A 26,664-nucleotide genomic window follows, 5' to 3' on the forward strand; every position below is an offset into this window, starting at 1 on the left:
AGAATATTTACATACCAATGCATCTGCATTGTGCTTTAGCTTTTTTGCTTCTTGTAAATAATGGTCTGCTGAATAATTTCTGCAATGTAAATTTTTATTATAAGTAAAATGGTAAATATTTTCATAATACTAGTTCACTTTAGTCTCTAATATTCCTCAGTTTTCATGTCCTCAAGTAAAGAAAATGAACTATTACTAAACATTCAATTCAGTTTTTTCTGATGAATGTTTATATTGGGTTAAGAGCATAAATCATTTTGGCCAACTTGGCAAATTTTCTACTAGGAAAACAGAAATCAAACTCCCTAGTATTAAATGCTAACTTACCCAAGTTGTTTGAAAGATTGAGAGTAAACAAAATGTGGGTATGAAAAATAACCTTTTATCAAAATGGAGGGGAAAAAAACCAACATTGCTCTTACTTATTTAAGAAAGCCCTTATTTTAAACAGTAAAGTCAGCAGCAGTAAGATTCTACTGGAAGGTACATTATTCACATTCCCCATGAGAATCATGGAGTTAATAAGTTAAAGGAGCAATACTTGGACTACTAGGTGCCTTTCAAATTAAAATCTGAATATTCTGTGATCACAACACAATCAATTCTTCTGGTTACTGACAGAAATTAAAATGAGTTTTTTATATGCTGACTGGAATGATTTCTTGAATGCATAAAAAATCATATTTATCTCACCTGTCATCAAAGGCAAGCTTCGTTCTCCGAGGCTTAGAAGCATCAGGAGTTGGTGTAGATGGAGGACAGTTAGAAGAGCTATTTGGAGCCTTTTCCTGACCAAAAAAATATATATAACTATGTTGAAAATTGTGAGATTAAAATTAAACTAAAAGTATTTGAGCCAGTGGTTAAAAAGCAAACAAAATTCCATTGTCTTTGGTAATTAATTTCCTTGTTATAAAATATTAAAATTTCAGAATGTAAATGTCCTTTTTATGGAATGAGCCCATTTTATTTTTATTTATTTATTTATTTTTGGCTGTGCTGGGTCTTCGGTTCGTGCGAGGGCTTTCTCTAGTTGCGGCAAGTGGGGGCCACTCTTCATCGCGGTGCGGGGACCGCTCTTCATCGCGGTGCGCGGGCCTTTCACTATCGCGGCCCCTCCCGTTGCGGGGCACAGGCTCCAGACGCGCAGGCTCAGTAGTTGTGGCTCACGGGCCCAGCCGCTCCGCGGCATGTGGGATCTTCCCAGACCAGGGCTCGAACCCGTGTCCCCTGCATTAGCAGGCAGATTCTCAACCACTGCGCCACCAGGGAAGCCCGAGCCCATTTTATATAACCAAAAATATTCTTTCTAATATCAGGGGTCTACTATGTGCCAGGCACTGACCCTGGCACTTGTAAAAACATAAGGAAGACACAAACCTATTATCAATATAGCAGTACTACTTAAGACAAAATTTACTGGTAATAACTGGTCGATGAAAACAACAATAATATCTAACATCTACTATGTGCCTACTACTTACTAGGCACTCAGTTAACCAAGTACTTAGCACAATCTTTAATCCTTCAACAACCCTATGAAATAGGTACTGCTATTAGGATAGAATAAAAAGTAGTCTCAAGGAGGCTGAGTAACTAGTCCAAGTTCAAACAGCTTTCAAGCAGTATTCCTGGAAATTGGGCTTTAAGTCCAGATCTGTCAGATTTCAAAAGCCTGGACAGGGACTTCCCTGGTGGTCCAGTGGCTAAGACTCCATGCTCCCAATGCAGGGGGCCTGGGTTTGATCCCTGGTCAGGGAACTAAGATCCCACATTCTGCAACTACTGAGCTCGAGTGCTGCAACGAAGACCCAGCACAGCCAAAAAAAGAGCCTGGACACTTTCTTAAATTTTATTCTGCCTCCTATCAACATGTCCATCCTGTCTCCTATCAACACAGACCTCTATGCAATGGCTATGACCCTGTCCTCCCAACTGCTTCCCCATCCAGCCCTATGACACAGTAATATATATTTTATTACTTCTGCTTAAAATCTATTTTAAAAAAACCATGTAACCACTTTTTTTTTCTTTTCTTGTAAAAGAGTCCTTCAGTTCCACCCATTACAGCTTCCTTCATCGGATGAATGGATAAAGAAGATGTGGCACATATATACAATGGAATATTACTCAGCCATAAAAAGAAATGAAATGGAGGTATTTGTAGTGAGGTGGATGGAGTTAGAGTCTGTCATACAGAGTGAAGTAAGTCAGAAAGAGAAAAACAAATACCGTATGCTAACACATATATATGGAATCTAAGGGAAAATAAAGGTCATGAAGAACCTAGTGGCAAGACGGGAATAAAGACACAGACCTACTAGAGAATGGACTTGAGGATATGGGGAGGGGGAGGGGTAAGATGTGACAGGGTGAGAGAGTGGCATAGACATATATACACTACCAAATGTAAAATAGATAGCTAGTGGGAAGCAGCCGCATAGCACAGGGAGATCAGCTCGGTGCTTTGTGACCACCTAGAGGGGTGGGATAGGGAGGGTGGGAGGGAGACGCAAGAGGGAGGAGATATGGGGATATATGTATATGTATAGCTGATTCAGTTTGTTATAAAGCAGAAACAAACACACCATTGTAAAGCAATTATACTCCAATAAAGATGTTTAAAAAAAAAAAAAAAAAGATGTTTAAAAAAAAAAAAAAGAATGAAAATAAAAGCCCTGAGATTTGAGAAAATGCTAAGCTCTTTACGCAGTCTGCATGTTTATGAAATGGCTTCCTAAATACTGTTGCAATCTAACATTACTTGGACAGCTTTCCCTCTGTGTTTTATAAACAGATCTACAAGTGCCTAAGTTTAAGTTTATTGATGGAAAACTGAAGTTTCTGAAAATAAAAAAAAATTACCACGTGTGGTAAGAGATGCTAACTAGTCTTACTGCGGTGATTGTTTTGCAATATATACATATACGTAATCATCATGTTGTACACCTGAAACTAATATAATGTTATATATCAACTATATCTCAATTTAAAAAAAACTGGAAGAACTTCTCTCAGTGAGCAATAGGACAAACTGACAAAATATCAGTCAGCATACAGAAGGTGTGAAAACATGATTAATCTAACTGAATTATATAGCTCCCTGTCCCCAATTCATGTGGAAGACACAGTCTTTTCAAACAAATATAGAACATTACAAAAATCTACCATATACTATGCTCTTTTATAAAGCAACTCTTAACAAATATCAAAAGATTGCTACACGGAGATCACTTTCCAGCCCCACTGCAACTAAGGTAGAAGTACTAACCAAAAGACAACTAGAAAATCTCTCTGTTTGGAAAGTGAGTAACACGTTTAAATAACTCTTGGATCCAAGATGAAATCAGAAAGGAAATTAAAATCACTTTTAAACTGAGTTATAAAAATATTATATACCAAATCTTGAAGATGCAGCTAAAGCAGTATTTAGAGGAAAATATATAGTCTAACTGCTTATATTAGAATATTAGAGAAAAAGGACTTAAAATTAATTTAAAAAAACTTGAGCTAGGTATCAATCTTTAAAAGTTAATAAACAGAGCAGCAAAACAAAAAGAAATTAAAAGGAAATTATAAAGCGTGTAAGTTAATGAAACAGAAAACAAAAATAAACTACAGAGAATAAAGACAAAGACAGGTTGTTTTTTTGAAAAGGCAAGTAAAAGTGATAAGGCTCTAATGAGACTGATCAAGGAAAAGAGAAAGATGGCACAGAAAACTAATACTAAAAATGAAAGAGGATCATAAGTAGCAATATTATAGATATTAAAAACATAAAAGACTATAATGAACAAAATTTATGCCAACATATTTCAAAAATTTGATATCAGCAAATATCTAGAAAAATCGAAAATAAAAATTATATGTAATTTTGGTTTTTCACGTTATCTAATTTTTCTTTAGTTGATATGGGAAAGAGCATATTTTCTAAGTTAGTTATAGAATTTTCTTTAATAAACCCATATATAATTGCCTAAACTGGAACTGCCAAGACTAACATTAACAATTTTAACAACTGTTAAGTGCCACAAGATCTTGAAATCAAAGGGGTCAGGGCCAATACATTTTATATTTTGTTGATAACAACAAAATACCAAATAACTACATCTGATCCAAATGTTTCCTCATTATCCAGTAAGTTAAGCACTGGATAAAACACAAAACAAGTAAGATACAAATCCCTGCTTTCAAGAACCTGACAAACCAATAAGGAAGAGACACAGAGAGTGTTACCTATGAGCTAACAGAAGCCAAATGAACAGGTGAGCTCACTTAATGAATGCACTTAAAGAGAGAGAGAGAGAGAGAGACAGAGAGAGAGAGAGAGAGAGAAGAGATTTAAAGAAAGAAGCACACAGTCCTGAAATCCTACAGTTCCAGGATGGGAAATGGAGAAAGAGCCAGTCAGGAGGTGGACAGAGAACTGGGACAGTGAAAGAGGCCAACAGAACAGGTTCCTCGAGGGCACTAGGACTAACTCTCGGGGGTCCAGCAGGAGAAAAAGTCTTCTGTATATCTCAACTGAGATGTTCACAATTTAAATTACCTCAAAATTTAAAAGATTTAATTACCACATTTAATAAGCACAACTAACTGCCTTTAACAGTCAATTTTTTTCAACTCTGAAGTCTTTGTTTATTTAAGTCACAAATAATTCAGTAAATTATATACTTAAAAATCTAGGTATTTTCTTAATTTTGTCAGGTAGTTTGCTCCTGATCAGAACACTTTAGAAAGCAATACAAATAACCTGGTAAACAAATTCAGGGTGAGAGCCTAAAGTATAGCCTTGAAAAAGCTTCTTTGATCTAACTACATACCCACAAACATTAACAGTATTCCCCTACATTATGATCATGCTCTAGAAATAATTCCAGTGGTAGCTCAGCTAAAGAAATATTTTCTTCTTCATGAAGCCAAATGGTTGCTTTATCACTTTATAAGTAGTATAACTTGCTTGTAAAAGCTAGTTCTAAAAAATCCAAAGTCCATTTAAAACCATAGATAAGAACCCAATCAGAACAACTGGAGCTATTTATAAATTTGATCATAATCAATTGTTTTTCCATAACCAACTTTTCCAATTATGGGTTTCTGTCCTAACTAATATGCATCTGGCCAGATGACTTCATTCCATTCATGGTCTCAGATCACTGCACAAGTTTATTAACAAGATTATGACATTTTGAGAGTAAAAATGCACAGGTCTATAAAATTAAGATGTTTACAAAATTTTCAAAGCACAGTGTCACCTTGGAGAAGTCACATGGCAAGGAGATTTTTTTCAAAAGGCTCAAGCCCCCGGTGCCTTACCTTGACCTCCTTAGAGCTACTGGAAGTCTTCCCTTCAGTCCTCTTCTGCTTTGACATGGAGGAACTGTTTTTGCTGCTGCTGCTATTTTCCTTGTTGCTATTATTACTTGACTTTAAGGAAGAAGACTGACTAATAGTCCTCTTCCGAGAGCCATGCTCTGTTTTTGGATCTTTTGAAGGAACAGGCCCAGCAGGAGAAGGCAACAAATCTTTTTCTTTAGCAGCACTCTGTTTAGATGACCTGCCAAACCAAACAAATGCCCTCATTTCTCCACACGGTCATACAGGAGTGATGGATTTTTTCCACTTGACTTTGCCTGCTTTCAAGACAAATTTGTTTTTCCCTATTTGATTACTAGAACACATGATTTCTGCAAAACAAAATAAAACTGTAAATTTCATGAGGGCAGACATCTTGTCTGGTGTTTCCCCCCATCATGGTTGTATACCCAGTGCCTAAACCTTGGCCTGCCACACAAGTATTCAATAAATAGTGGTTGAATAAATTAACAAAAAGATGAATGGTGAATGATGATATTAATGCTCATAAGCATCCTGCAAGTTATACCTAAGCTTGTCACCGAGCCTGAAAGTGGTAAAGCTTTACTTTCTTATCCTATAAATACCTCCTATTCCACTAAAAAAAGGAGAGAGGAAGATGTGACTGAATCTTAATTGCTTTTCATCCCAATTAGCTAAAAGCAAAACCTCCCACTATTTGGTATATGACTGTGTATAGATGTGTATGACATACACTTACTAAAAGGAACATTCTAAGAGCATGTTAGAAAGTACCCAATAGCAAATAACAGATTGACACACATGTAACATGTTTTGCAAACGTACTCTTTGTTGCTGGATGGCTTGTGGCCTGCCGAATTCTTGTCTTCCGTTTTGGGTTTCTTGCTCTCATTGGCTCTGTTATCATCTTCATTCTGCATGAAAAATAGAAAAAAAGCAGCTAGGTTTGATTTCTATTCATCAAATTTCAGTTTCCAGTACTAGTTACCCTCAAACAGTTTATCTCTGATAAACTTCAGAAAGAAGATAAATGTGAAGTGAAAGAATTCATTTAAACGATGCTCAATAAATTAGGTTTTAAGTCTGAGAAGGAGCCTCCTATTTTAGATAAGAAGAGCTGAAATGCTCCAACAGTCTTTTAGTGGCATCTTGCTAATGATTTGGGGAGGGCTGGGGATGAGATTATAATTAAGATATAATTCACATACCATAAAATTCCCTTTAGAAGTATGCAATTCAATGGCTTTTAGCATATTCACAAAGTTGTACAACCATCACCACAATCAATTTTACGATATTTTCATTATCTCAAAAAGCACCCTGTTCTCCATTGGCAGTCACTCCCCATTCCCTCCACCCCCAGATCTGGCAATCACTCATCTACACATTTTGTCTTTATGGATTTGCCTATTCTACACATTTCATAAAGTGTAATCATACAATATGTGTGGCCTTTGTGTCTGGCTCCCTTCACTTAGCATAATATTTTTAAGGTTCATCTACGTTGTAAGATTTGTCAGTACTTTATTTCTTTTTATGGCTGAATATATGGTGGTATGCATATACCACATTTTATTTATCCATTCATCAACTGAGTTGTTGCTACTTTTCAAGTACAGGTTTTTGTATGGACATGTTTTCACTGTTCTTTGGTATATACCTATGAGTGCAATTGCTGGGTCATAAGGTAATACTACATATTTACTTTGTGAGGAACTGCTAAGCTATGTTCCAAAGTTGCTACATCATTTTACATTCCCACCAGCACTGCAGTTCTCCGTATCTTCATCAATACTCGTTACTGTCCATCTTTTCGCTTATAGTCAAGCCTAATGATTTTTGAAAAACTTTTTTGGTGAAACAAAAGCTATGGGCCTGTCTATAATCCCCAAGCTACTTGCTTGATGAATTTAAGATTTCCTATTGACTTAAATATCAGGGCACGAATATTGCAAACTTTCTGCCATAACAAAAGAATTTGTTCCCATACACAAATGATTAAAGTTGGACATGTGAAAACATGAGAAAAAGGAACCCACATTCTTCATTATCCTTGGCTGGGTCTCTTCTCAGTACTATCTGCTTTACCTTCAGGAACTGCCCCTGACACTTAATTTTACCAAAGCAGCAAATCTCAAAAATCATCACTGGGAATTCCCTGGCAGTCTAGTGGTTAGGACTCGGCGCTTTTACTGCCGGGGCCCGGGTTCAATCCCTGGTCAGGGAACTAAGATCCCACAAGATGCGGGATCATCACCCAGTTTCCTGGTGATATACATACATTTTATAAAATCAAAATTTGACTTATAGTTATTAATATAAAAAACCCGTGAGGAATATATGCCAGTGAGATGGGGAGGGAAGGAGATATGGGCCACTTCTTTTAGAGGAAGGGGATTTTTTATTGTAAGTTATATATATTGTAAAATTTTAAACAAAAGAGTAAAAAAGACTCACTTTCTATATTATATTTTAAATGTTTGAAAATTTTACAAGAACATGTAGTATCTTTTAAAGACAAAAGGACCATTTTTTTTATTCCATAAGAAACACCTTAGTTTTTTAAAGAGCAGAACTATCATATACAAGCTCTTATTCATGTAATTCTATTAATTAAATCCCATAACCAAGTCCAGCAATCTGAGGCTGCGGGCTCTAGAGTCTAGCAGCTCTAAACAGCTTACTAGTTGAATAAAACATCCCTTTACTAAAATAATGGAAGCTCATTAGCTATAGCACTGAAAGTAGTAAGCTTCAGTTTTCTAGAAATTCAAATTTTAAAAAATCTTCAACTTCTGAAGGTGCAAATAAAAAAGAAGTATTATTCTCGTTTGTCCAAATACACATCAGCAGCAGCACACAGTACTGTGGTTTTAAGAAAAAAAGAGAGGACAAACCTCTGGCTCACTTCATTTTAAGAAAATGCTATATTCTTCCTATCCTCCTACATGAGATTCTCAAGGTCAACTGGGATTGGAGTTTTGTTCTGAGTCCACCTGGCACAGCCATTCTGGTATCTATTCTGTCCACCTGCTCATGTTTTCAGTCTTCTACAATCATATTCACACATATTTATCAGGGGAAATTATATTATTCTTCAATACAGATTATTAAAATATACTCTCCTGTAAACATGTCTCACTAGAGCTGAAAGATCAAGCTGTTTTTTCCAAAGAATCTCTATCTATATAGGTAAGTTTTTCAGCTCTTTTCATTATGTGTCTATTATCCTCCAATCACAGATATCCATGAGTTTTCACATTTCCTGGGTCTAAAAAAAGCTGACCTTAAAATATATACCAAGCTTTGTCTCTAAACCCAAATTATCTTGGAAGCATTTAGGGATGAGAGCTGGCAATGTGTCAGCAGATGTTTTTAGTTCTGAACTTGCAGAAATGGGCGTTTGAAAGGTAAAAAAGCTACGGCATAGCTATGTACAATGGATTGGTGAAATTCTTAAGGACATGTTAAAATTGGTGAGTCAATTCACTAGCTGGAATTAGTAATTTAAAAAGTGTGACTTGGTCTGGGTATACGAGAGAAAAAAGTGTTCGGGACTGTGACGACCTGAAGAGTAAATAATCCCAACTAAAGACATTGAAAACCAAAATTTGAAGAATGTTGTGAAGGCCAGTTTGCAATCTCTGCTTCACTCTCACCTCTATACTGGCCAGCACACATCATGAACAGAAGCACTGGCTCATTTCTTATTTGATTAGAAACTATAATTCTTTACTAAAGGAGACAGGAAGAGGCACAGTGGTCTTCAAGAGACTCTTGTGTCTGTAGCTTCTTTGAGGCTTTAGGCTCATCTCTATTTTCCCTCATAGCTGACTCAACTAGCTATTTTTTGGCTTACTGAGATTTCCATTGCATTCTAGATGCTGATGTTCAAAAAACAACAACAACAAAAAAAACCCTTTACAAACCTTATGTTTCCTTTTGCCTTTGTTGGAAACTTTTTCTGAGGCTTGTTTCTGAGCCTCTCTTGTGTGCTTTTCTGGAACATTTTTCTTTTCCCCCTTGGGTGTCTCTGTTTCTTTGTAAGGCTTTCCTGGTATTCTAGTCAAGAGATTCAGGTCAATCTTCACAATAAGTGGATACCTGTCATCAGGCTCACTGAGGGGTGAAAGAAGTTCCTTCTCTTCCATAGGAGAGAACATTCGTTGCCGAAAAAAGCTATCTTCTTCCTCCACTGAGGAGGGCTTAACGGGAGTCCTATTACTCTCAGGGTACTTAGGAGTTTGTGAGGAAGGAGGAAGGCTCTCGCTTTCATCCGAGTCTGAGGATGAGGTATCTGTTTCTATGATTTCCCTTGATTTCTGGGAAGATTTACTTGTTGACTTGTATTTCTTTTTCTCTGCTGAAGGTCGAGGGGAAGATTTGGACTCCTTTTTTATATTGGGTTTCCTTGAGCCTTTGGTAGCTGCTTTGTGTCTGCTGGAGGGCATGCTGGTAGCCATGTCTACAGGGGTTTCACTCTCTATCTTCAGGCCTCCGCGGGGCTCTTCAGCAGCTGCCTTCTCAGTCTTTTTGGGTTGTTTTTTGCCTACAGTTCTCCTCTGTGCTGTGCTGTCACTCTGTGCAGGAGACTTCTGCCTCCCACGCCCACTCTCTGATCCCTTTTGGACAGTTTTGGAGTCTCGTCCAGGAGTAGCAGAACTTGTTTCTTTAGGACCACCTGGATCAGTATAGCTATTCCCTGTGCCCTGTTCTCGGCCTTCCTTTTTATAGCCTTGAGATGATGGGATATTACTGTCCACAGAAGAAGCTGGTGACACTTTATGTGGGTTCACTTTATTCAGCCAATTATCAAGTTGCCATTTGTTTGTGGGAGGTGGTTCAGGCTGAAAAACAGAGAAAGAAGTATGCTTTTTCAGTACTGAAACTTTCTCCTTCCTTTAAAATCTCAAGGAAGAGGGAAAAACATAATGCCTAATGCCACAAAGGCATTTGTTTTTCATTGTTCTGACTGAACCAAAGCAAAAGGCTAAAAATACTAATAGCTTTAATCACTTGAATGAGAAGATAAGCTTAATGTTATATATAGCCTTTAATTACTGAATATCCCTGTCAGGAATCCAAATGACCACACAGTACATTTAATTCCAGAAAGTAAACAAATGATGTAGGTACCACAGAGATTTTTAACAACATTTTATCAACCTACAGTGAATTTATACTATTTAAGACTTTTTTTTCACCATAACTAAATAACATGAATTACCAGGTTGAAACAAAAATAAAACCCAAAGTAAATAAATCCAATATTTTAGTGATCTGAAATGTGACTGCAAATGTTCCCTAATCTAGACCAAATATGTTCCCATAACAAGGACACTGAAGTATCTAAATTTCCTCCAATATACACAGTTCAGTTTCTTTTTGTCAGAATATGTAATCTTCTTTTCTTCAGTTTTATATTTGAAACTAGTCTTAACTGGCCATCACCAGGGGCCTTCAGAGGGCCTATGGAAGGCATCCCCTTGCCCCCTTCTCACCTCAGGAGATGCACTCTGGGATGGCTCATTTGCCTCACTGTCACTGGAACTACTTTCACTCTCTGAGTCAGATCCAGAGCTGCTTTCAGATCCACTGTGGCTGCTAGAATCATCCCTGGAGTTATCTGCCCCTTCACTATTATGGTGTGAAGGTTCAGAGTTACTAAAAGAGATAAAACATATAAATGACCAAAAGCTTTTTTTTTTAAGAGGGACAACAGGTAAGCATTCAAATCTGACAATGAACTTTATTTAAAATGTTTACTATTTGTTAAGCTCTTACAATTCTATGAATCTAGAACTTCATTATAAATGAAATAAATACTTCCTTAAAAAATATCTGAAATGCGGCTCAGCCATTAGTACTTACCTTTAAAAACCAGTTTTACTGTGGTGTAAATTACACACCATAAAATTCACCCATTTTAAGTATACAATCCAATGATTTTTAGTTAATTTACAGAGTTGTAAAACCACCATCACAATCGATAATATTTACTTTATAAGGTCAATTACTCTATCACTACACTGTTATCAGATTGACCCTTCCACTCTAAATAAAACAAGAAATAAAAGGATGCCTACCTTCCAGGTGTACTCCTTGGCATTGTCTTATCACAATCCTAAAATTAAAACATGAGAGGAAATCTGTGAATGAATAAATAGTACTCTATCTGCTTGATGTGAACAATATCTGAAATCTTAATAGAAAAACTGGCTTCTCTAATGTATGCATCAATGGTCACTTAACACTTACAAAAATACTGTTTTTTACCTAAAGAATAATTGCCAGGATAAGATTAAAAGCTGTGTTACTAGTTCTTCTTGTCAACAATCTCATGCTTCACGAGTATATTCTGATATATGATAAGTATTAAGAAAAAGCCAGTTTTTTTAAATAAGAAAAAAATGGAGGTTTAAAAACAAAGCGGAAAACTATAACATTCTAGTGTCAGACAGCAGGAAGGAACTTATTTTAAATAACTGAATCATAAATGTATTATTCAATTATAATTCTTATAAAATACAATGAAAACACTGTATGAAACTGGCAAAATTATATAGTAGTAGACATACCTGTTCCCCATCACTGTCTTCACTGCTGCTTAGTTTTAAGTCATCTTTTAACATACTAAAAGGAAAAGGCAGAAAGGATTATTATTTTTGGAACTTCATCATGGCATACCAGAGTATTAAATATCTACCAATAATTCTAGGAATAATCACTGTGGTAGCCAAAGATTTACTTGAAAAATAAAGAAAACAACAAGTAAGTCTTACTCTATCTGGTTTGGTGCACATCTAGAGTAAAAAATTAAGAAAGGTGGAATTTAACAGTTTTGGAAGCTCACTTTTCCATAAGTACAATATTCATCTTTCTTTTCTAATTAAACAAAAGCTACCTTCCACAAACTCTTATACTCACTTCTGTTATCTCTAGCTTTTCTCTAATTGCATACACACAAACTCTTTCATTATTAAAACAAATGACCATACGCATACCCAACAGTCCACTAGAGAAATATAACTCCTAAAAGGAAGGAAGATAAAATGAAAGCATCAGCAATTCTCTTTCACTGTCCCCAGTGTTTCATGAAGAGATATGTACACTTGGGCGATTGTGAAAACCAGAACACACAGTCAAAGTTCTAGTTCATAAATGCCTTGCTATGAAAGACGACTGATCCTTGCAGATGTAACAATTTTGGGTAAGAACCTTGGTTATACAAGAGAAATAACCATGTATAAATTAAAAATAAACTCCAGTCTCCAAATCTTCCTTGATCAAAAAAACACAAATAAATACTATAAGTTGACAGTTCCTGGAATTAGTGTTTGAAAGTAAAATTACAGATTTAAATTTTCCTTAAGGCCATAAAATCAAAATCAAAATTAAAAACTGAGTAATGAACCACAAAACACTCCTTGCCTTTTTACAAGAAAGGAAAAATTAATACAAAGCTTAGGAAGAACTACAACTAGAAAATGTTTAATTTCTCATTACCACTAGCTCCATTTACCTTTCTTCTTAAAATTTCACAACAGTCTCCAATCAGTGGAAAGGAAATCTTCTTTCACTCCAACAACTACTTATACTCTCCCTTCAAAGCTTACCCTGAGTTTCTAAATCTGATCCCAAATTCAGAGTATCACATAAAAGATCACCTTGAAACAAAGTAACCACATGATTACACGAAAAGTGTTCTAAGGATGACCAATTAAGTGGGACAGAGAAAAAGAGTTTTTTCTTTTGGAAAAGGGCTTACTGCATCTTTATGACTGATTTCCTGTAAAGAAATGTACTTACTCTGAATTCTCTCAGCCCTTACGCTTTAATAATGGCAGCTCAATGAACCTGTTTACACATGTGAATATGTCAAAGCTTTTACCAGACCGCTCAAGGTCCTTCATGCTTTTTTTCTGTCAGCAACCAAAGTGATATGCACATACATGGTAAGCTCCCATCAGTTTTCTGCCCATGAATAAATATGATAAATAGGAATTTACATAATTTGAATTCTTCAGCAGTGAGGCTAAACTCCTTGCATTCATATATTTTCATTCTCAGTTCCCACTATGTTTAGCTGAAGAGGCTGAGGTTATCAGTATAGACTGTGGTTATGGTATAAAGCTAGCACTGTGGCCAGTTTCTTTAGAATTTTGTTTTAATCACTGGGTTAACTTGTGGTCTCAGGAATTCAGTAGTTAGTTCATTCTTTAAGCTCGGAATTTATTATCATCCAATATACCACCCTATCATATTTTGATTTATTGGGTTGGCCAAAAAGTTCATTCAGGTTTTTCATAAGATGTTATGGAAAAACCCGAATGAACTTTTTGGCCAACCCAATATATTCCTGGGTCTACCTACAAAATAAAAGTAGGAAAACTTAGACAGTATGAACTATGTTGCTTTCATATTCTACACTTAGTGGTCAAATGGAGGGCTCACTAAGAAGAATCCTATATTTTTTCATGTGTTTTTTTTTTTTTTTAAAAACGAACTATCAACACACACACTTCTGAAAGATGAGAAAAAAGTGTAATTGCAGAGCAGGGGTAGGCAAACTATGGTCCACAAGCGAAATCTAGACCTATTTTGTAAAGAAAGTTTTACTGGAACATAGCCACACCCATAGTCTATGGCTGCTTTCATGCTACAACTGCAGAACTGAGTAGTTGAGACAGAAACCATTTGGCCCCTAAAGCCTAAACTATTTCACTATCTGGCCCTTTACATAAAAGTTTGCCTACCCCGCCTTAAAAGATTAAGTACATATTTCTAAGTGTTGTTCTAAATATCGATACCACAGTTAGACTTTTAGCAAAAAAGACAAACATTAAACTTACTAAGCAATAAACTTACGATTTAGACTGGTGCCCATTGGAAGTTTTAGAAGAAGGATTATATCTTTCTGGAACAAAAAGGAATGCAGAAATCAGCAACTATAGTATGGCTACTTATATTTTAAAATATCTATCAATATAACCTCAAAGAAATATAAATCAAAAAATTGGGATAATTCTTCATCCATCAAGTTGGTAACACCTTAAAATGCAATAATATGAAATACTGGTGGAAATAGGCATATTCATATGTTATTTGTAGGGCTATAAACTCATACAATCTTTCTGGAGGGCAATCTGATAATATTATCTTACCAATACTGTAAATGCACATATCCACTGACCTAGCAATTATAAGGAAAGGAATTTACCTTACAGGTGTATCTAGAGGAATACATAAACACACAGACACACACACAGTTTATTATAGTATGGTTTGCAACAGCAAAAACTGGAAACCAGTGTCCATCTACAGGGGACTAGATAAACAAATTACGATACTTTCAACAATATAACACAGTTTTGTTTTTAAAAATAATGAACTAGAGCTTTATACTGATATAAAAACAGTTCTAAAATAAATTAAGTGAAAAATACAGGTAATAAAGAGTAGGTGCAGCTTATGAGCCTGGTTGCCAATAGGGAGCTTTGGGGAGGGAGAATGGGGGAAGGGGAGAAGTAAGGATGAGACATTCTTAAAAGATTTTAAGAGAAAATGTAAACTTTCTGGCCTACAGCTAGCTATTTACTGCATATCAACAATGTTGGGTCCTTTTTTTCCTGTAACTGCAGCTTTAAGGCAGAACGAAGAAATAGATACATAAAAAGTTTGTTAACCTTAAAATGGATATTCTTCTAGTTTTGTCTCTGCTTTAAGATCACTAAAGACAACTAAGGATTAAAATGCTCCACATATTAATCTCCCAAAATAGCTTATTACCAGAGTAAATCTATCTGAAAAGTTAATGCTCTTGGCAAAAGAACATTTGTTTTGTTAGACAGCTATATGGTGAAGCCCAGATATTTGCAAGGTTCCTGACCTTACCACTACCAATTCACACAGCCATCAACTCTTTAAATCACACTTGAATTCCCCAAGGCTATCTTCCCCTCAAGTTCTTTTGAGAGGCCAAGAGAGTGGAGGTGGAGGAGGGTTGTGTAGCAGACAGCAGACTTTCTTCCCAGCCAAAAACACCCAGGAAGAATAGATATAGATACAGGAAGAGAAGAGCCATGGTAAGCTACAATGACCCCTTCTTGCCTGGAGTTTTACCATAATAGAACCCAGTATCTTCATGAAGGAGATGGAAAGACAGAAGTATGGCTCTTGGGGTTATGAGGTGCCCATCAAATTGAATTCATGAACTCTGAACTACTAGTTCAAATACTTAGTAAAAATCGTTAATTTTCATCTCCAATGATCTTTAATTCTTCATCTTTCAAGCCAAGATTCAGTTCAATCCATTACTGATCATCAGATCATAAATATTGGGATACGGGACTTCCCTGGTGGTCCAGTGATTAAGACTCCACGCTCCCACTTCAGGGGATGCAGGTTCAATCACTGGTCGGGGAACTAAGATCCTACATGCCATGCGGTGTGGCCAAAAAAATTTTTTAAATTGAGATAAGACATACAAAAGAATTATTAAAGAAATACATGATGTGACCATGAGAAATGAATGCGCAACAAACAGCTTAATTTGAAAACCAAGAAGAAAAGAAATACTCACTTTGTTCTCCAGGGCCAAAATTGGACTGCTGAGACTCCTAAGAAAAAGGGACATAAAATTATATAGTGACATTAAGAGAAAAAGGTTCATTAGAGAAAAATGCTTCAAATTAAACTATTCAATTCCAGCTAATTCAATGAAAGATCCTGTTGAGTTCCTAAGAATGCATAAAAGAAAAAAACACCAAAAGAATTTAATGATTCCATCTGATCAGCCTCAGCAATTTTGTGGTCAGTAACAGAGTTTCCCAGAGCTTAATACAAAAAGCATCAAGCTATGTAAGTCTTTCTTTATCATTCATTTCTATTCAGCAGCATCCATGGTACTCATATCCTAATTTAATTCTTGGTCTTAAGAAAATGTTATTTTTAAAAAAGTAATACTAATAACCATATACTAGAGTGAAAATAGCTGTACAAATTATATAGACTCAAAATATACCACTTTTATGAACTAGCAACTCCTACTATGTTATTCCCATGTCATTTTACTTCCTCTCCCTGCTCCCAATATCTTACAGTTAGCAAACTGAGGAAGAGATTTTCCATACTCGTTTTATATACTTCTTTGTAAGCCCTATACTAGCACAGTGCCTGGCATTCAGGAAGCATCCGTAAAAAGAAAGCCAAAAAGAAAAGAAAAGAAAACCAAAATGTCACGGTCCATGAAAGAAACATGACTTTCCAAACTCAACTTTCAAGATCAGAACAGCTGTTTCACAAGTGCAAATTGTGCATTTTCCTAGGTTAAGTCTGTGGTACACAATGTAGTACTAAGATTACACAAACATCCCTAACATCCTTAACAGCTTACTTAAAAATAAGCACCATCTTCCTTTCATGACAGAATTATCTGTGAAAGAGAAATCCAAACAGTAGCTAAGCTAAAATATAGTTTTGGTGTTAAAAAAAACTGTAAACCTACATCAATTGTCAACTGATTTTCAACAAGGGTGTGAAGACCATCCAACAGGGAAAGAATTCTCTTTTCAACAAAAGGTTCTGGGACAAGTGAACAGCCATATGCAAAAGAATGAAGTCGGATGCTTACCACAGACAATATTAAAAAAAATTAACTTGAAATGGATCAAAGACCTAAATGTAAGAGATAAGAGATAAAACTACAAAACACTTAGAAGAAAATGTAGTGCCCAAATCTTAATGACCCTGGATTTGGCAAAGAATTCTTACATGACACCAAAAGCACAACACACAAAAGAAACAAACAGGTAAATTGGATTTCATCAATATTAAGAACTTTTGTGCTTCAAAGGACACCATCAAGAAAGTGAAAAGACACTACCATAAAATAATAATAATGCCAATAAAAACAAAAATATTCTAAGAAAAAAAAGTGAAAAGACAACACACAAATTGGGAGAAAATATTTGCAAATCATATATCTGATAAGAGACTGGTATCTACAATATATAAAGAGCTCCTACAACTCAATGATAAAAGTCAAGTAAACCAATGAAAAAGTGGGCAAAGGATCTGACTATACATTTCTCCAAGAAAGATATACAAATGGCCAGAAAGCACATGAAAAGATGATCAACATCATTTGTCACTGGGGGGAAATACAAATCAAACCCACAATGAGATAACCACTTCACACTCACTAGGATGACTAGAATCAAAAAGACAGATAATCACAAGCGTTGACAAGAATGTGGAGGAATTGAAAGCCTAATGGGAAATACAAAATGGTGTGGCTAGCTGCTTTGGAAAACATTCTGGCAGTTCCTCAGATGATTAAACATAGAGTTACCATATGACCCAGCAATTCTGCCCCCAGGTGTATAACTGAGTGAGACAAAAACATATGTCCACACAAAAACTTGCGTACAAAGGTTTACAGAAGTATTATTCATAGTAGCCAAAAGCTCAAAACAATCCAAATGTCCATCAGCTGATGAATTCAGAAACAAAATGATATACATCTATACAATGGAATATTATTTGGCCATAAAAAAGAATGAAGGAACTGATACATACTACAACTTGGAAGAACCTTGAACATTATGCCAAGTGAAAGAATCCAGTTGTAAAAGACCATATATGATATGATTCCATTTACATGAAATGTCCAGAAAAGGGAAATCTATAGAGAGAACAGATTAGTGGTTGGGTAGCACTGGGAGGGGAACAGAGGGGAAAAGGTTGATAGCTAAACAGTAGGGAGTTTCCTTTTGAGGTGATAATGTTCTAAAAAATTATTTATTTATTTGTTTGTTTATTTTTGGCTGTGTCATGAAGCTTGTGGGATCTTAGTTCCCCGACCAGGGACTGAACCCAAGCCCTTGGCAGTGAAAGCGCAGAGTCCTAACCACTGGACCACCACGAATTTCCCAAAATGTTCTAAAACTGACTGTTGTAATGGTTGCATATGTCTATAAATATACTCAAAACCATTTAATTGTACACTCTGAATGGATAATTTGCATGGTATGCGAATTATATCTCAATAAAGCTATTCTAAAAAACTCTTTAAATATAGCAGTGGCCAAGAGGTCACTCCTGTGATTCTTATTAAAAATGAAAAGAATTCTCCACCCCCCCTTGAAAGGCTAATTGTCTTATACTCATTTACCTAGTAAATGGCCTAAAAGTTGAATAGCCCAAGCTTTTAAGTAATCTCTGACTCCGTCCCCTCACCTCTGACAATAGTCAGTCAGCTAGTTACCAATGTGACTGGATTCTGTCTCCAGACCATCTACTACATGCAACACCTTCTCCTCTCCATCTACACTGCAAAGACTTTAGGTCCTTACCTTTCTTCATCTACGATGGCCATCTAATGGATCTTCCTGGCTCTAGTCTCTCTCTCCTTCACTCCGCTATAGCCTCTAGTTGACCTTTCTAAAGCCCAAGTCTTAGTATATGTCATCATTACTCTTATTTTTCACAGAGCCTCCAATGGCTCTTTGTTTTTCCTAGGGATGAAACCCAAACTCCTTGATAAAACATTCATTCACATATCTAAGTACTGGAAAAACAGAATTAAGCAAAAACTGACATGGGCCTTGTCCTCATGGAGCTTAATGTCAATGAATATCTTTGCAACTACTCATGCAAATCAAGGTAAAATAGCAATTGTGTTAAGTACAATGAAGGGCAAATGCTTACACAGCATTATAAAAGAGCTTACAATTGTGTGTGTGTGTGCACGTGAAACAGACACATACAGATACATACATACACGCACAAACACAAACACAAACACACACACACACACACCCCTGATCGGGAAAATGAACAAAGGCTTCCCTGAGTAGGTACTGTTCAGTATGAAATTTGACGGTTATGTAGGAAGTAAACTGGGAAATGAAGGGAAAGGTAAGTGTTTAGGGTAGAGAGAAAAGCATGTGTAAAGGCAAGAAAGAACAGGAGCACAGCTAGTATAAAGCACTTAAAGGCAGCCCATGGGAGGAAAAAGTACAGAAGGAAGAGGGTTAAGAAATTAGACTCAGGACCAGAGAGGCTAGATCACATAGTTTATAGACTTTATAGACCATATTAAAGATTTGTGTGTGTGTGCAATTTACTAAGCAGAAGAATTATAAAAGCACATCTGCATATTGTGATGATTACCTTGGCTATTAAGTAGAGAACAGCTTTGAGAAATCTAGAATGGAAGTAAAGATATTTGTTAGGAGATAACTGCAGTGGTACAAATAGGAGATGACAACAGCTTAAACAAACTGGTCGCCACGCTTTTTTGATCATGTACCCCCCCACCACTAAGAAATTTTTGCATTTGTATCTCCCAAATACGTATATTGTATGCATTATTATTTAACTAGTATATATTATGTAAAACCAAAATATTGAAATTTTAAAGGGCTCAGATAAAATAATATTCTAGAGTAATTTAAAAATTATATTTATCAATGACAACAACACTTTTCTTACACACACAAAAAAATATATAGTGCTTCAAAGGTCTGACACTAAAACTGGCTTGATATTTGGTTTCATTGGACATCACAAAGACACAGCTATCCAAATGGAAGTGCTATACTTACTAAATCATGATACCAAAATTTCAATCTTATACCTTAATTATGCAAAGGTTTCTGTTGAAATTGAGCTAATAGATTTCCAATGTTCAATGATACAAAACAGGTTTTCAAGAAAATAAATTAAAAGGTTGTGGTTTAATATTTTTAGGAAATAGGTTCAAAACCCACTGAAGTTAGAAAATTCTGTTTCTAAGTCTTTAAAGTTTGCACATATGACAATCATCATAGTTTCTGTCAACAATAAAAAATACATAGTAATGACATTATTTTTAAAATCTTGTTTTCCTAGCTTGAGGCAGTTACTTTTTCATTCATTAAGACATCACTTTTATTCTAAGAAGAGGGTTTAATTTATTATTATTATTTTAAATATGTTATGAAAAGATCTAATGTATTTGGGACTTGTGTGTGAAAGAGAGGGGAGAGGGGAGAGGGAGAAAGGAGTGAGGGAGGGAGGGAGGGAGGAGAGAAGAGGGAGGGAGAGAAAGGAAGGGAAGGAGGTGTCTAATTCATTTTTTTTTTAGCTTGAATTATGCATTTATATAATTCAAGATAGAGAGGTACAGATACTACATTTATTTTTGATGTGATTATTTTAAAATACTAACATTGTAGTGGTTTGGGGGACTAGGTCAGAGCCAGATAATTCTTCAGAATCATTATGGATTAAGCACTGCCTTTCGATGAATTATTTTCTTTTTTTTTTTTTTAATAAGTGAGCTAACTTCTTATGTCATTAAACAAATAATCAGTGAGCTTCTGCGTTAGTATAAAAGGTATATGGGAGTGCCACACAGGTTCTCCATGAAGGAAGGAGGAGGAAAAATTATTTATACTTTAGGATTTAACTTCTGTTATATCTTTCTTTGAGTGGTACACACACAAAAAATTGCTTTTCAAGTATTTTATAACTGAAAAAGAATCTAACAATATCTTAAACTGATACTACCAGAAGCACCTGCACTTTCATCAATCTATATATAGCTAACTTTGTGCAATACACGATTTATTCTAATATTTGTTTCCTGAATCTTTAGCTTTGCTTTCTAAGCCTGTTTCAATAGTGTTTCCTGACAAAGGAATGCATTTTAGTATGTTTTCTCTGTGTTCTCTCTGTACTGGATTTCAGTCATTTTCATTGGAGTAAAAAGACCGAGTTTTTAAACAAAGGTTATAGAACACTGGGAGAAACATCAAAAGAAGTTTTTAATAAAATTTTATTAGGCCTGATTTATGTTTAAGGACTGAACTGAATACCACATAATTCAAAATATCACTAAGTACAAATTATGATGCTTTCAGTTTCATCAGTTACTATCTCAAGGCACTTGCTATATACACTAAAAGCAAGGTTAATGATAAACATGCATGCTCAAACTACTGTTGATAATCTGGACTTTTTTTTTCTTTTTTCTGCTTATGGCATCTTTGTTTCTACTTTGTAGTGGCAGATGAAGAGCTCATAATACGAGAAGGACAATCTCAACTCTGCCATTTTCTTGTTTGGTCAGAAATGCATTTTAGTGTTATTTTCATTCAGTAGTTTCACTGCAGGTATGTCTTTTAAGCCATTTGTGCATTAGTGAAGATTAGTTGAATTAAAACCAGTTAATACAATCTGTAAATCATCTTAACCAAGCACACATAAAACTGTAATATGACACAGCTAGGAAGAACAAATGAATGAAAACAACTCTATCAATTTTCCATATTGAAAAGACCTAAACTTCTCTTGGGATACCTCACATACCAGACATAAAATGTGACCATCTGCCATTCGGGTCAAGAGACAGCAAAATGTACATATTTGATTTTTCTTTTAAAATTAAAAAGCAAATAAATTGGGATTTTTAGAACTAAAAAATAAGAATAAACTTTTCACCCCCCCCCCCCCCATTCTCCAATGCACACAACACTGGGGTATATGTTCTCCACTCTGGAGACCACTGACTTACCACAGCAGTAACAATAAAGATGGAGAAAAATGAATGAAATTGAAATGCATTAAAGGAATTAAAATCATTAGGACTTGGTGACAGTCTATGAGGTGTGATGAAGAGGAAAGTGCCAAACATAACTCCTATAAGGTTTTCTAGCTTCACTAAGATATGGAACAGTAGAAGAGAACCATGCTTGTTTTTCTCTTTGCTTTTTGATTGGGAGAATCATGACTTCTCCTCATGTTTAACTGTGCATCCAATTAAACACTAACATGTAATTCTTTTTTCTTTCTTTTGTATTATTTCATTTCTACAACCAAATGTTTGACACACTGGCAGAACACATTTCTTCTTTTGTATTCTCTTATAGTACTCAACACAATGCCCAGAAAACTTACTTTTAATGGTAGAGGGAGAGATAGAAGAGAAAAATGAGCAACTGAAGAAACAAAGTAAATCTGGATGAGCAGTGTATAGTGGGAGACAAGGAAGAAATAGGTTAAACAACATTCAGTGCTCATGAGAAGCTCAATGAAGATAGAAAATGAAAAACATTAATTGGAGTTGCCAAAATGGGCCCCTGGTGATCTTAATGGTTTTGGTGAGACACTGAGAGTGAAAGCAAGATCAGCTTGGACTGAGGATTAAATGGAGGAAAGTATACAGACAGCAAATATGAACCACTCTTGAATAAGATTAACTCTGAAGTGGAGGAGTAGCTGGAGAACAACATGGAACAGACTGGATTTTTTTGTTGTTGTTGTGTTGTTTTTAAATGGGACAGATAAAGAATGGTTAAGCAAATGATAGTGATTCACTAATAAACTAGCTCTCCAAATATGTTCTTAAACTCAACTTCTCACCCATGACTATGAACTGCTCTTTCAGATCTGTTAATGGGTAGGAAATCCTCTCTGTTGTGCTCCTCATCTTCCCACGTGCTTCTGGCACTCCTATACGTCCCCTTCTAATCCCGGTTGTCGTCATCTTCTCTAGGATGCCATCTCCAAACTCCCTGAGTATCAAAACTTTGTCCCTTCTCTGTCCGCTCATTAGACTTAGTCCATATGGTTAGTGCACAAGGAGAATAAATACCTATTAAAGCTTCATATAAAGCTTTAAGCTACATTATACGTGAAGCTGTATTCACTGAAAATTCACAGCATGAGACAAGCTATAAAAAGCAAAACCCTGTAAAAGCAACCCAACCAAAGCAATAATCATTAAGCAGCTAACTGAGCGGTTTCATAAATATCAAAAATCTAAACACAGTTACCTGAGTATATATACCCAAATTCAGTCAATAAACATTTACTGAATAGCTATTATGTGCCAGGAACTATTCTACACATTGACACCATCTAAATGGTTCAGTGCTGTATATACAGCACCTAGAACACTGCCAGGGATTGTTCAGAACATACAGTGAATCTGAGTAAAGGCAGTCAAAAGCTTTAGTTTGCTTGAAACTATCACTGGAAAATCTACCAACCTATCTCTAACTACACCCATTCACTCTGCTTTCCCTCCTGTGAAAAAGAATGACCTAATTGTGCTCTATTCTAAGGCCAATCTTCTCTACTTGGGCATGAATGTCAATCCCTCTTGTGGAGATTTCCTAAGGTTACCTTCTCTCTTTCCCATATATCACTTGTTTTTCCCTTTTTACAAAATCATTTTCATCAGCATATAAATACGATAAAATGTCCTCATCTTATAAAAAATACCCCCCTGGGGCTTCCCTGGTGGCGCAGTGGTTGAGAATCTGCCTGCCAATGCAGGGGATGCGGGTTCGAGCCCTGGTCTGGGAAGATCCCACATGCCGCGGAGCAACTCGGCCCGTGAGCCACAATTACTGAGCCTGCGCGTCTGGAGCCTGTGCTTGGCAATGAGAGGCCCGCGCACCGCGATGAAGAGTGGCCCCCGCACCGCTATGAAGAGTGGCCCCCGCTTGCCACAACTAGAGAAAGCCCTCGCACAGAAACGAAGACCCAACACAGCCATACATACATACATACATACATACATTAAAAAAAAAAAAAAAAAAAAAAAACCCTGATAATATCACCATACCCTTTTGGCACCACCACATTTCTCTGCTCCCTTTTACAGACAATGCCTCAAAAGAAAATCTCCATTTATATAATCATTGTCTCCAATACTTTTTGAGCCCACTGCAATCATTCTTTTGCCCTTACCATTCTAACTAAAAGTGTCACCAATAAAGAATACATTGTCAGGGACTTGCTGGTGGTCCAGTGGTTAAAAATCTGCCTTCCACTGCAGGGGATGCAGGTTCGATCCCAGGTTGGGGAACTAAGATCCTACATGCCGCGGAGCAACTAAGCCTACGTGCCACAACTACTGAGCCCTTGCGCTCTAGAGCCCGTGTGCCACAACTAGAGAGAAGCCTGTGTGCCACAACAAAGAGTCCGCACATCACAATGAAAGATCCCACATGCCACAGCTAAGACCCAATGTAGCCAAATAAATAAATAAATATTTTTTAAAAAAGAATACACTGTCAAATACCATATGATATCACTTGTATATGGAATCTAAAATATGACAAAAATGAACTTACCTATGAAACAGAAACAGACTCACAGACATAAAGAACAGCCTTGTGGTTGCCAAGGAGGAGGGGGTGGGAGAGGGATGGATTGGGAGTTTGGGATTAGCAGATGTAAACTATTATATACAGAATGGATAAACAACAAGGTCCTACTGTACAGCACAGGGAACTATATTCAATATCCCATGATAAACCATAATGGGAAAGAATATGAAAAAGAATGTATATGTATGTATAACTGAATCACTGCTATACAGCAGAAATTAACACAACATTGTAAATCAATTATACTTCAATAAAATTAAAAAAAATTTTTTTTAAAGCTGGAAAGAAAGAAAAAGCATTGCAATAAAAAATACATTCTTGGGAATTCCCTGGTCATCCAAGTGGTTAGGACTCCACACTCTCACTGCAGAGGGCTCAGGTTCAGTCCCTGGTCTTGGAAATAAGATCCCACTAGCCCTATAGTGTGACCAAAAAGACTGTAAATGAATAAAAATTTTTAAAAAATACATTGTCAAATTTAGTATCTGAAACATAGTAAGAACTTAGTATCTGTTTGATAAAACACATAAACATATCAGGTTTACAGAGATGAAAACTAAAATATCTGAGATTAAAAATATGTCAAACTGGATTAATAGCAAACTAGACAATGCAGAACAAAAGTTTACTGAACCTGAAGATACAGCAATAGAAACAACTCAAAATGAAACAACAAAAGATAAAAGATTGAGAAAAATGAAGAGCACATTACTACACTATTGAACAACTTCAAGAGGCCCACTGTACATGTAATTGGAGTCTCTAAAGAAGAGGGAAAAGGAAATAAGTGAGTACAGAAAAATATTTTGAGGTAGTAATAGCAAAATTTTCCCAAATATGATGAAAACTATGAACCCAAAGTTCCAAGAAGCTAAAAACAAACAAACCCAAGCACAAGAAAGATGAAGAGAATCACACCAAGACACATCATAAATGAACAACTTAAAATCAGTTGCAACCAGAATACTCTTAAAAGCAGCCAGAAAAAAAAAAAGACACATTATACACAGGTGAAGAAAGAACAACAATAAATTACTTATCAGAAACAATGCAAGCCAGAAGACAATGGATCAACATCTTCAACCTAGAGATCTATATTTAGTGACTGTATCTTAAAAACAAAAAAGAAAAGGTGAAATAAAAATTTATTTCAGACATACAAAAGCTAAAAGCATTTATCACCAGCAAATAAGCACTATAAAGAAAAGTTAAAGAAGTCCTCCAGGTAGGAGGAAAATGATACCAGAGAGGAATCTGGATTAACACAAAGGAAGAAAGAGCAAATGAAATGGTAACTATATGGGGAAATACAAAAGCCTTTTTTTCCTATTATTTAAATCTCTTTAAAAAATAATAGACTTTTGGGGCTTCCCTGGTGGTGCAGTGGTTGAGAATCTGCCTGCCAATGCAGGGGACACGGGTTCGAGCCCTGGTCTGGGAGGATCCCACATGCCGCGGAGCAACTGGGCCCGTGAGCCACAACTACTGAGCCTGCGCGTCTGGAGCCTGTGCTCCGCAACAGGAGAGGCCGTGATAGTGAGAGGCCTGCGCACCACGATGAAGAGTGGCCCCCGCTCGCCACAACTAGAGAAAGCCCTCGCACAGAAACGAAGACCCAACACAGCCAAAAATAAATAAATTAATTAATTAATTAAAAAAAATAGACTTTTAAAATGATTAACAATTTTGTGGGGTTTATAACTTACATGAAAAGTAAATGTATGCAACAACAGGATACGGAGAAGTGAAAAATGCAAGCATGATGTTGAGAAATTTTTATATAATAGAAAAGAATGGCTTAGTATTACTTGAGATAGATTTCAGTAAGTTAAAGATACATTCTACAAACCCTGAAGTAAACATTCAATGACCCAAGAATTACAGCTAATAAGCCAAAAATGAAATGTAATAATAAAAAATACTCAATCCAAAAAGAAGGCAAAAAAGACCAGATGGGGCAGGTAGATATCAAAAAGCAAGATGGCAGAGATAAACCCACCCATGTCAATAATCACATTAAATATAAATGGACTAAATACCCCCCCAAAAGAGGAGAGTGTCAGACTGAATACAAAAAAGCTCTAGATAAAATTATGCTACCTATAAGAAATGCATTTTAAATGTAAGAACACAGGTTAAATGTAAAGGATGGAAAAAGGTA

The 26,664-nt window shown here is 36.0% G+C and overlaps 1 protein-coding gene and 1 non-coding gene across 7 annotated transcripts in view; one reads left to right on the top strand and one right to left on the bottom strand.

The window, feature by feature from the left end:
- The window catches only part of AFF4 (AF4/FMR2 family member 4), a 97,639-nt gene that overhangs the window by 20,607 nt on the left and 50,368 nt on the right, over nucleotides 1-26,664 (bottom strand). For all 6 annotated transcript variants that reach the window (XM_036848450.1, XM_036848451.1, XM_036848445.1 and 3 more), the window contains 10 exons: nucleotides 15,920-15,956; nucleotides 14,206-14,254; nucleotides 11,916-11,970; nucleotides 11,424-11,461; nucleotides 10,839-11,001; nucleotides 9,267-10,184; nucleotides 6,163-6,251; nucleotides 5,317-5,557; nucleotides 694-788; nucleotides 16-79 (listed from right to left, as the gene is read on the bottom strand). In XM_036848450.1, the coding sequence (XP_036704345.1) occupies nucleotides 16-79; nucleotides 694-788; nucleotides 5,317-5,557; nucleotides 6,163-6,251; nucleotides 9,267-10,184; nucleotides 10,839-11,001; nucleotides 11,424-11,461; nucleotides 11,916-11,970; nucleotides 14,206-14,254; nucleotides 15,920-15,956 (1,749 nt within the window). The remainder of the gene's footprint in view (nucleotides 1-15; nucleotides 80-693; nucleotides 789-5,316; nucleotides 5,558-6,162; nucleotides 6,252-9,266; nucleotides 10,185-10,838; nucleotides 11,002-11,423; nucleotides 11,462-11,915; nucleotides 11,971-14,205; nucleotides 14,255-15,919; nucleotides 15,957-26,664) is intronic.
- On the top strand, nucleotides 7,493-7,564 carry TRNAK-UUU. Its single transcript has one exon. It is a non-coding gene; the product is annotated as a tRNA-Lys (tRNA).

This window comes from Balaenoptera musculus, chromosome 3 (assembly GCF_009873245.2).
Source record: "Balaenoptera musculus isolate JJ_BM4_2016_0621 chromosome 3, mBalMus1.pri.v3, whole genome shotgun sequence".
NCBI lineage: Eukaryota > Metazoa > Chordata > Mammalia > Artiodactyla > Balaenopteridae > Balaenoptera > Balaenoptera musculus.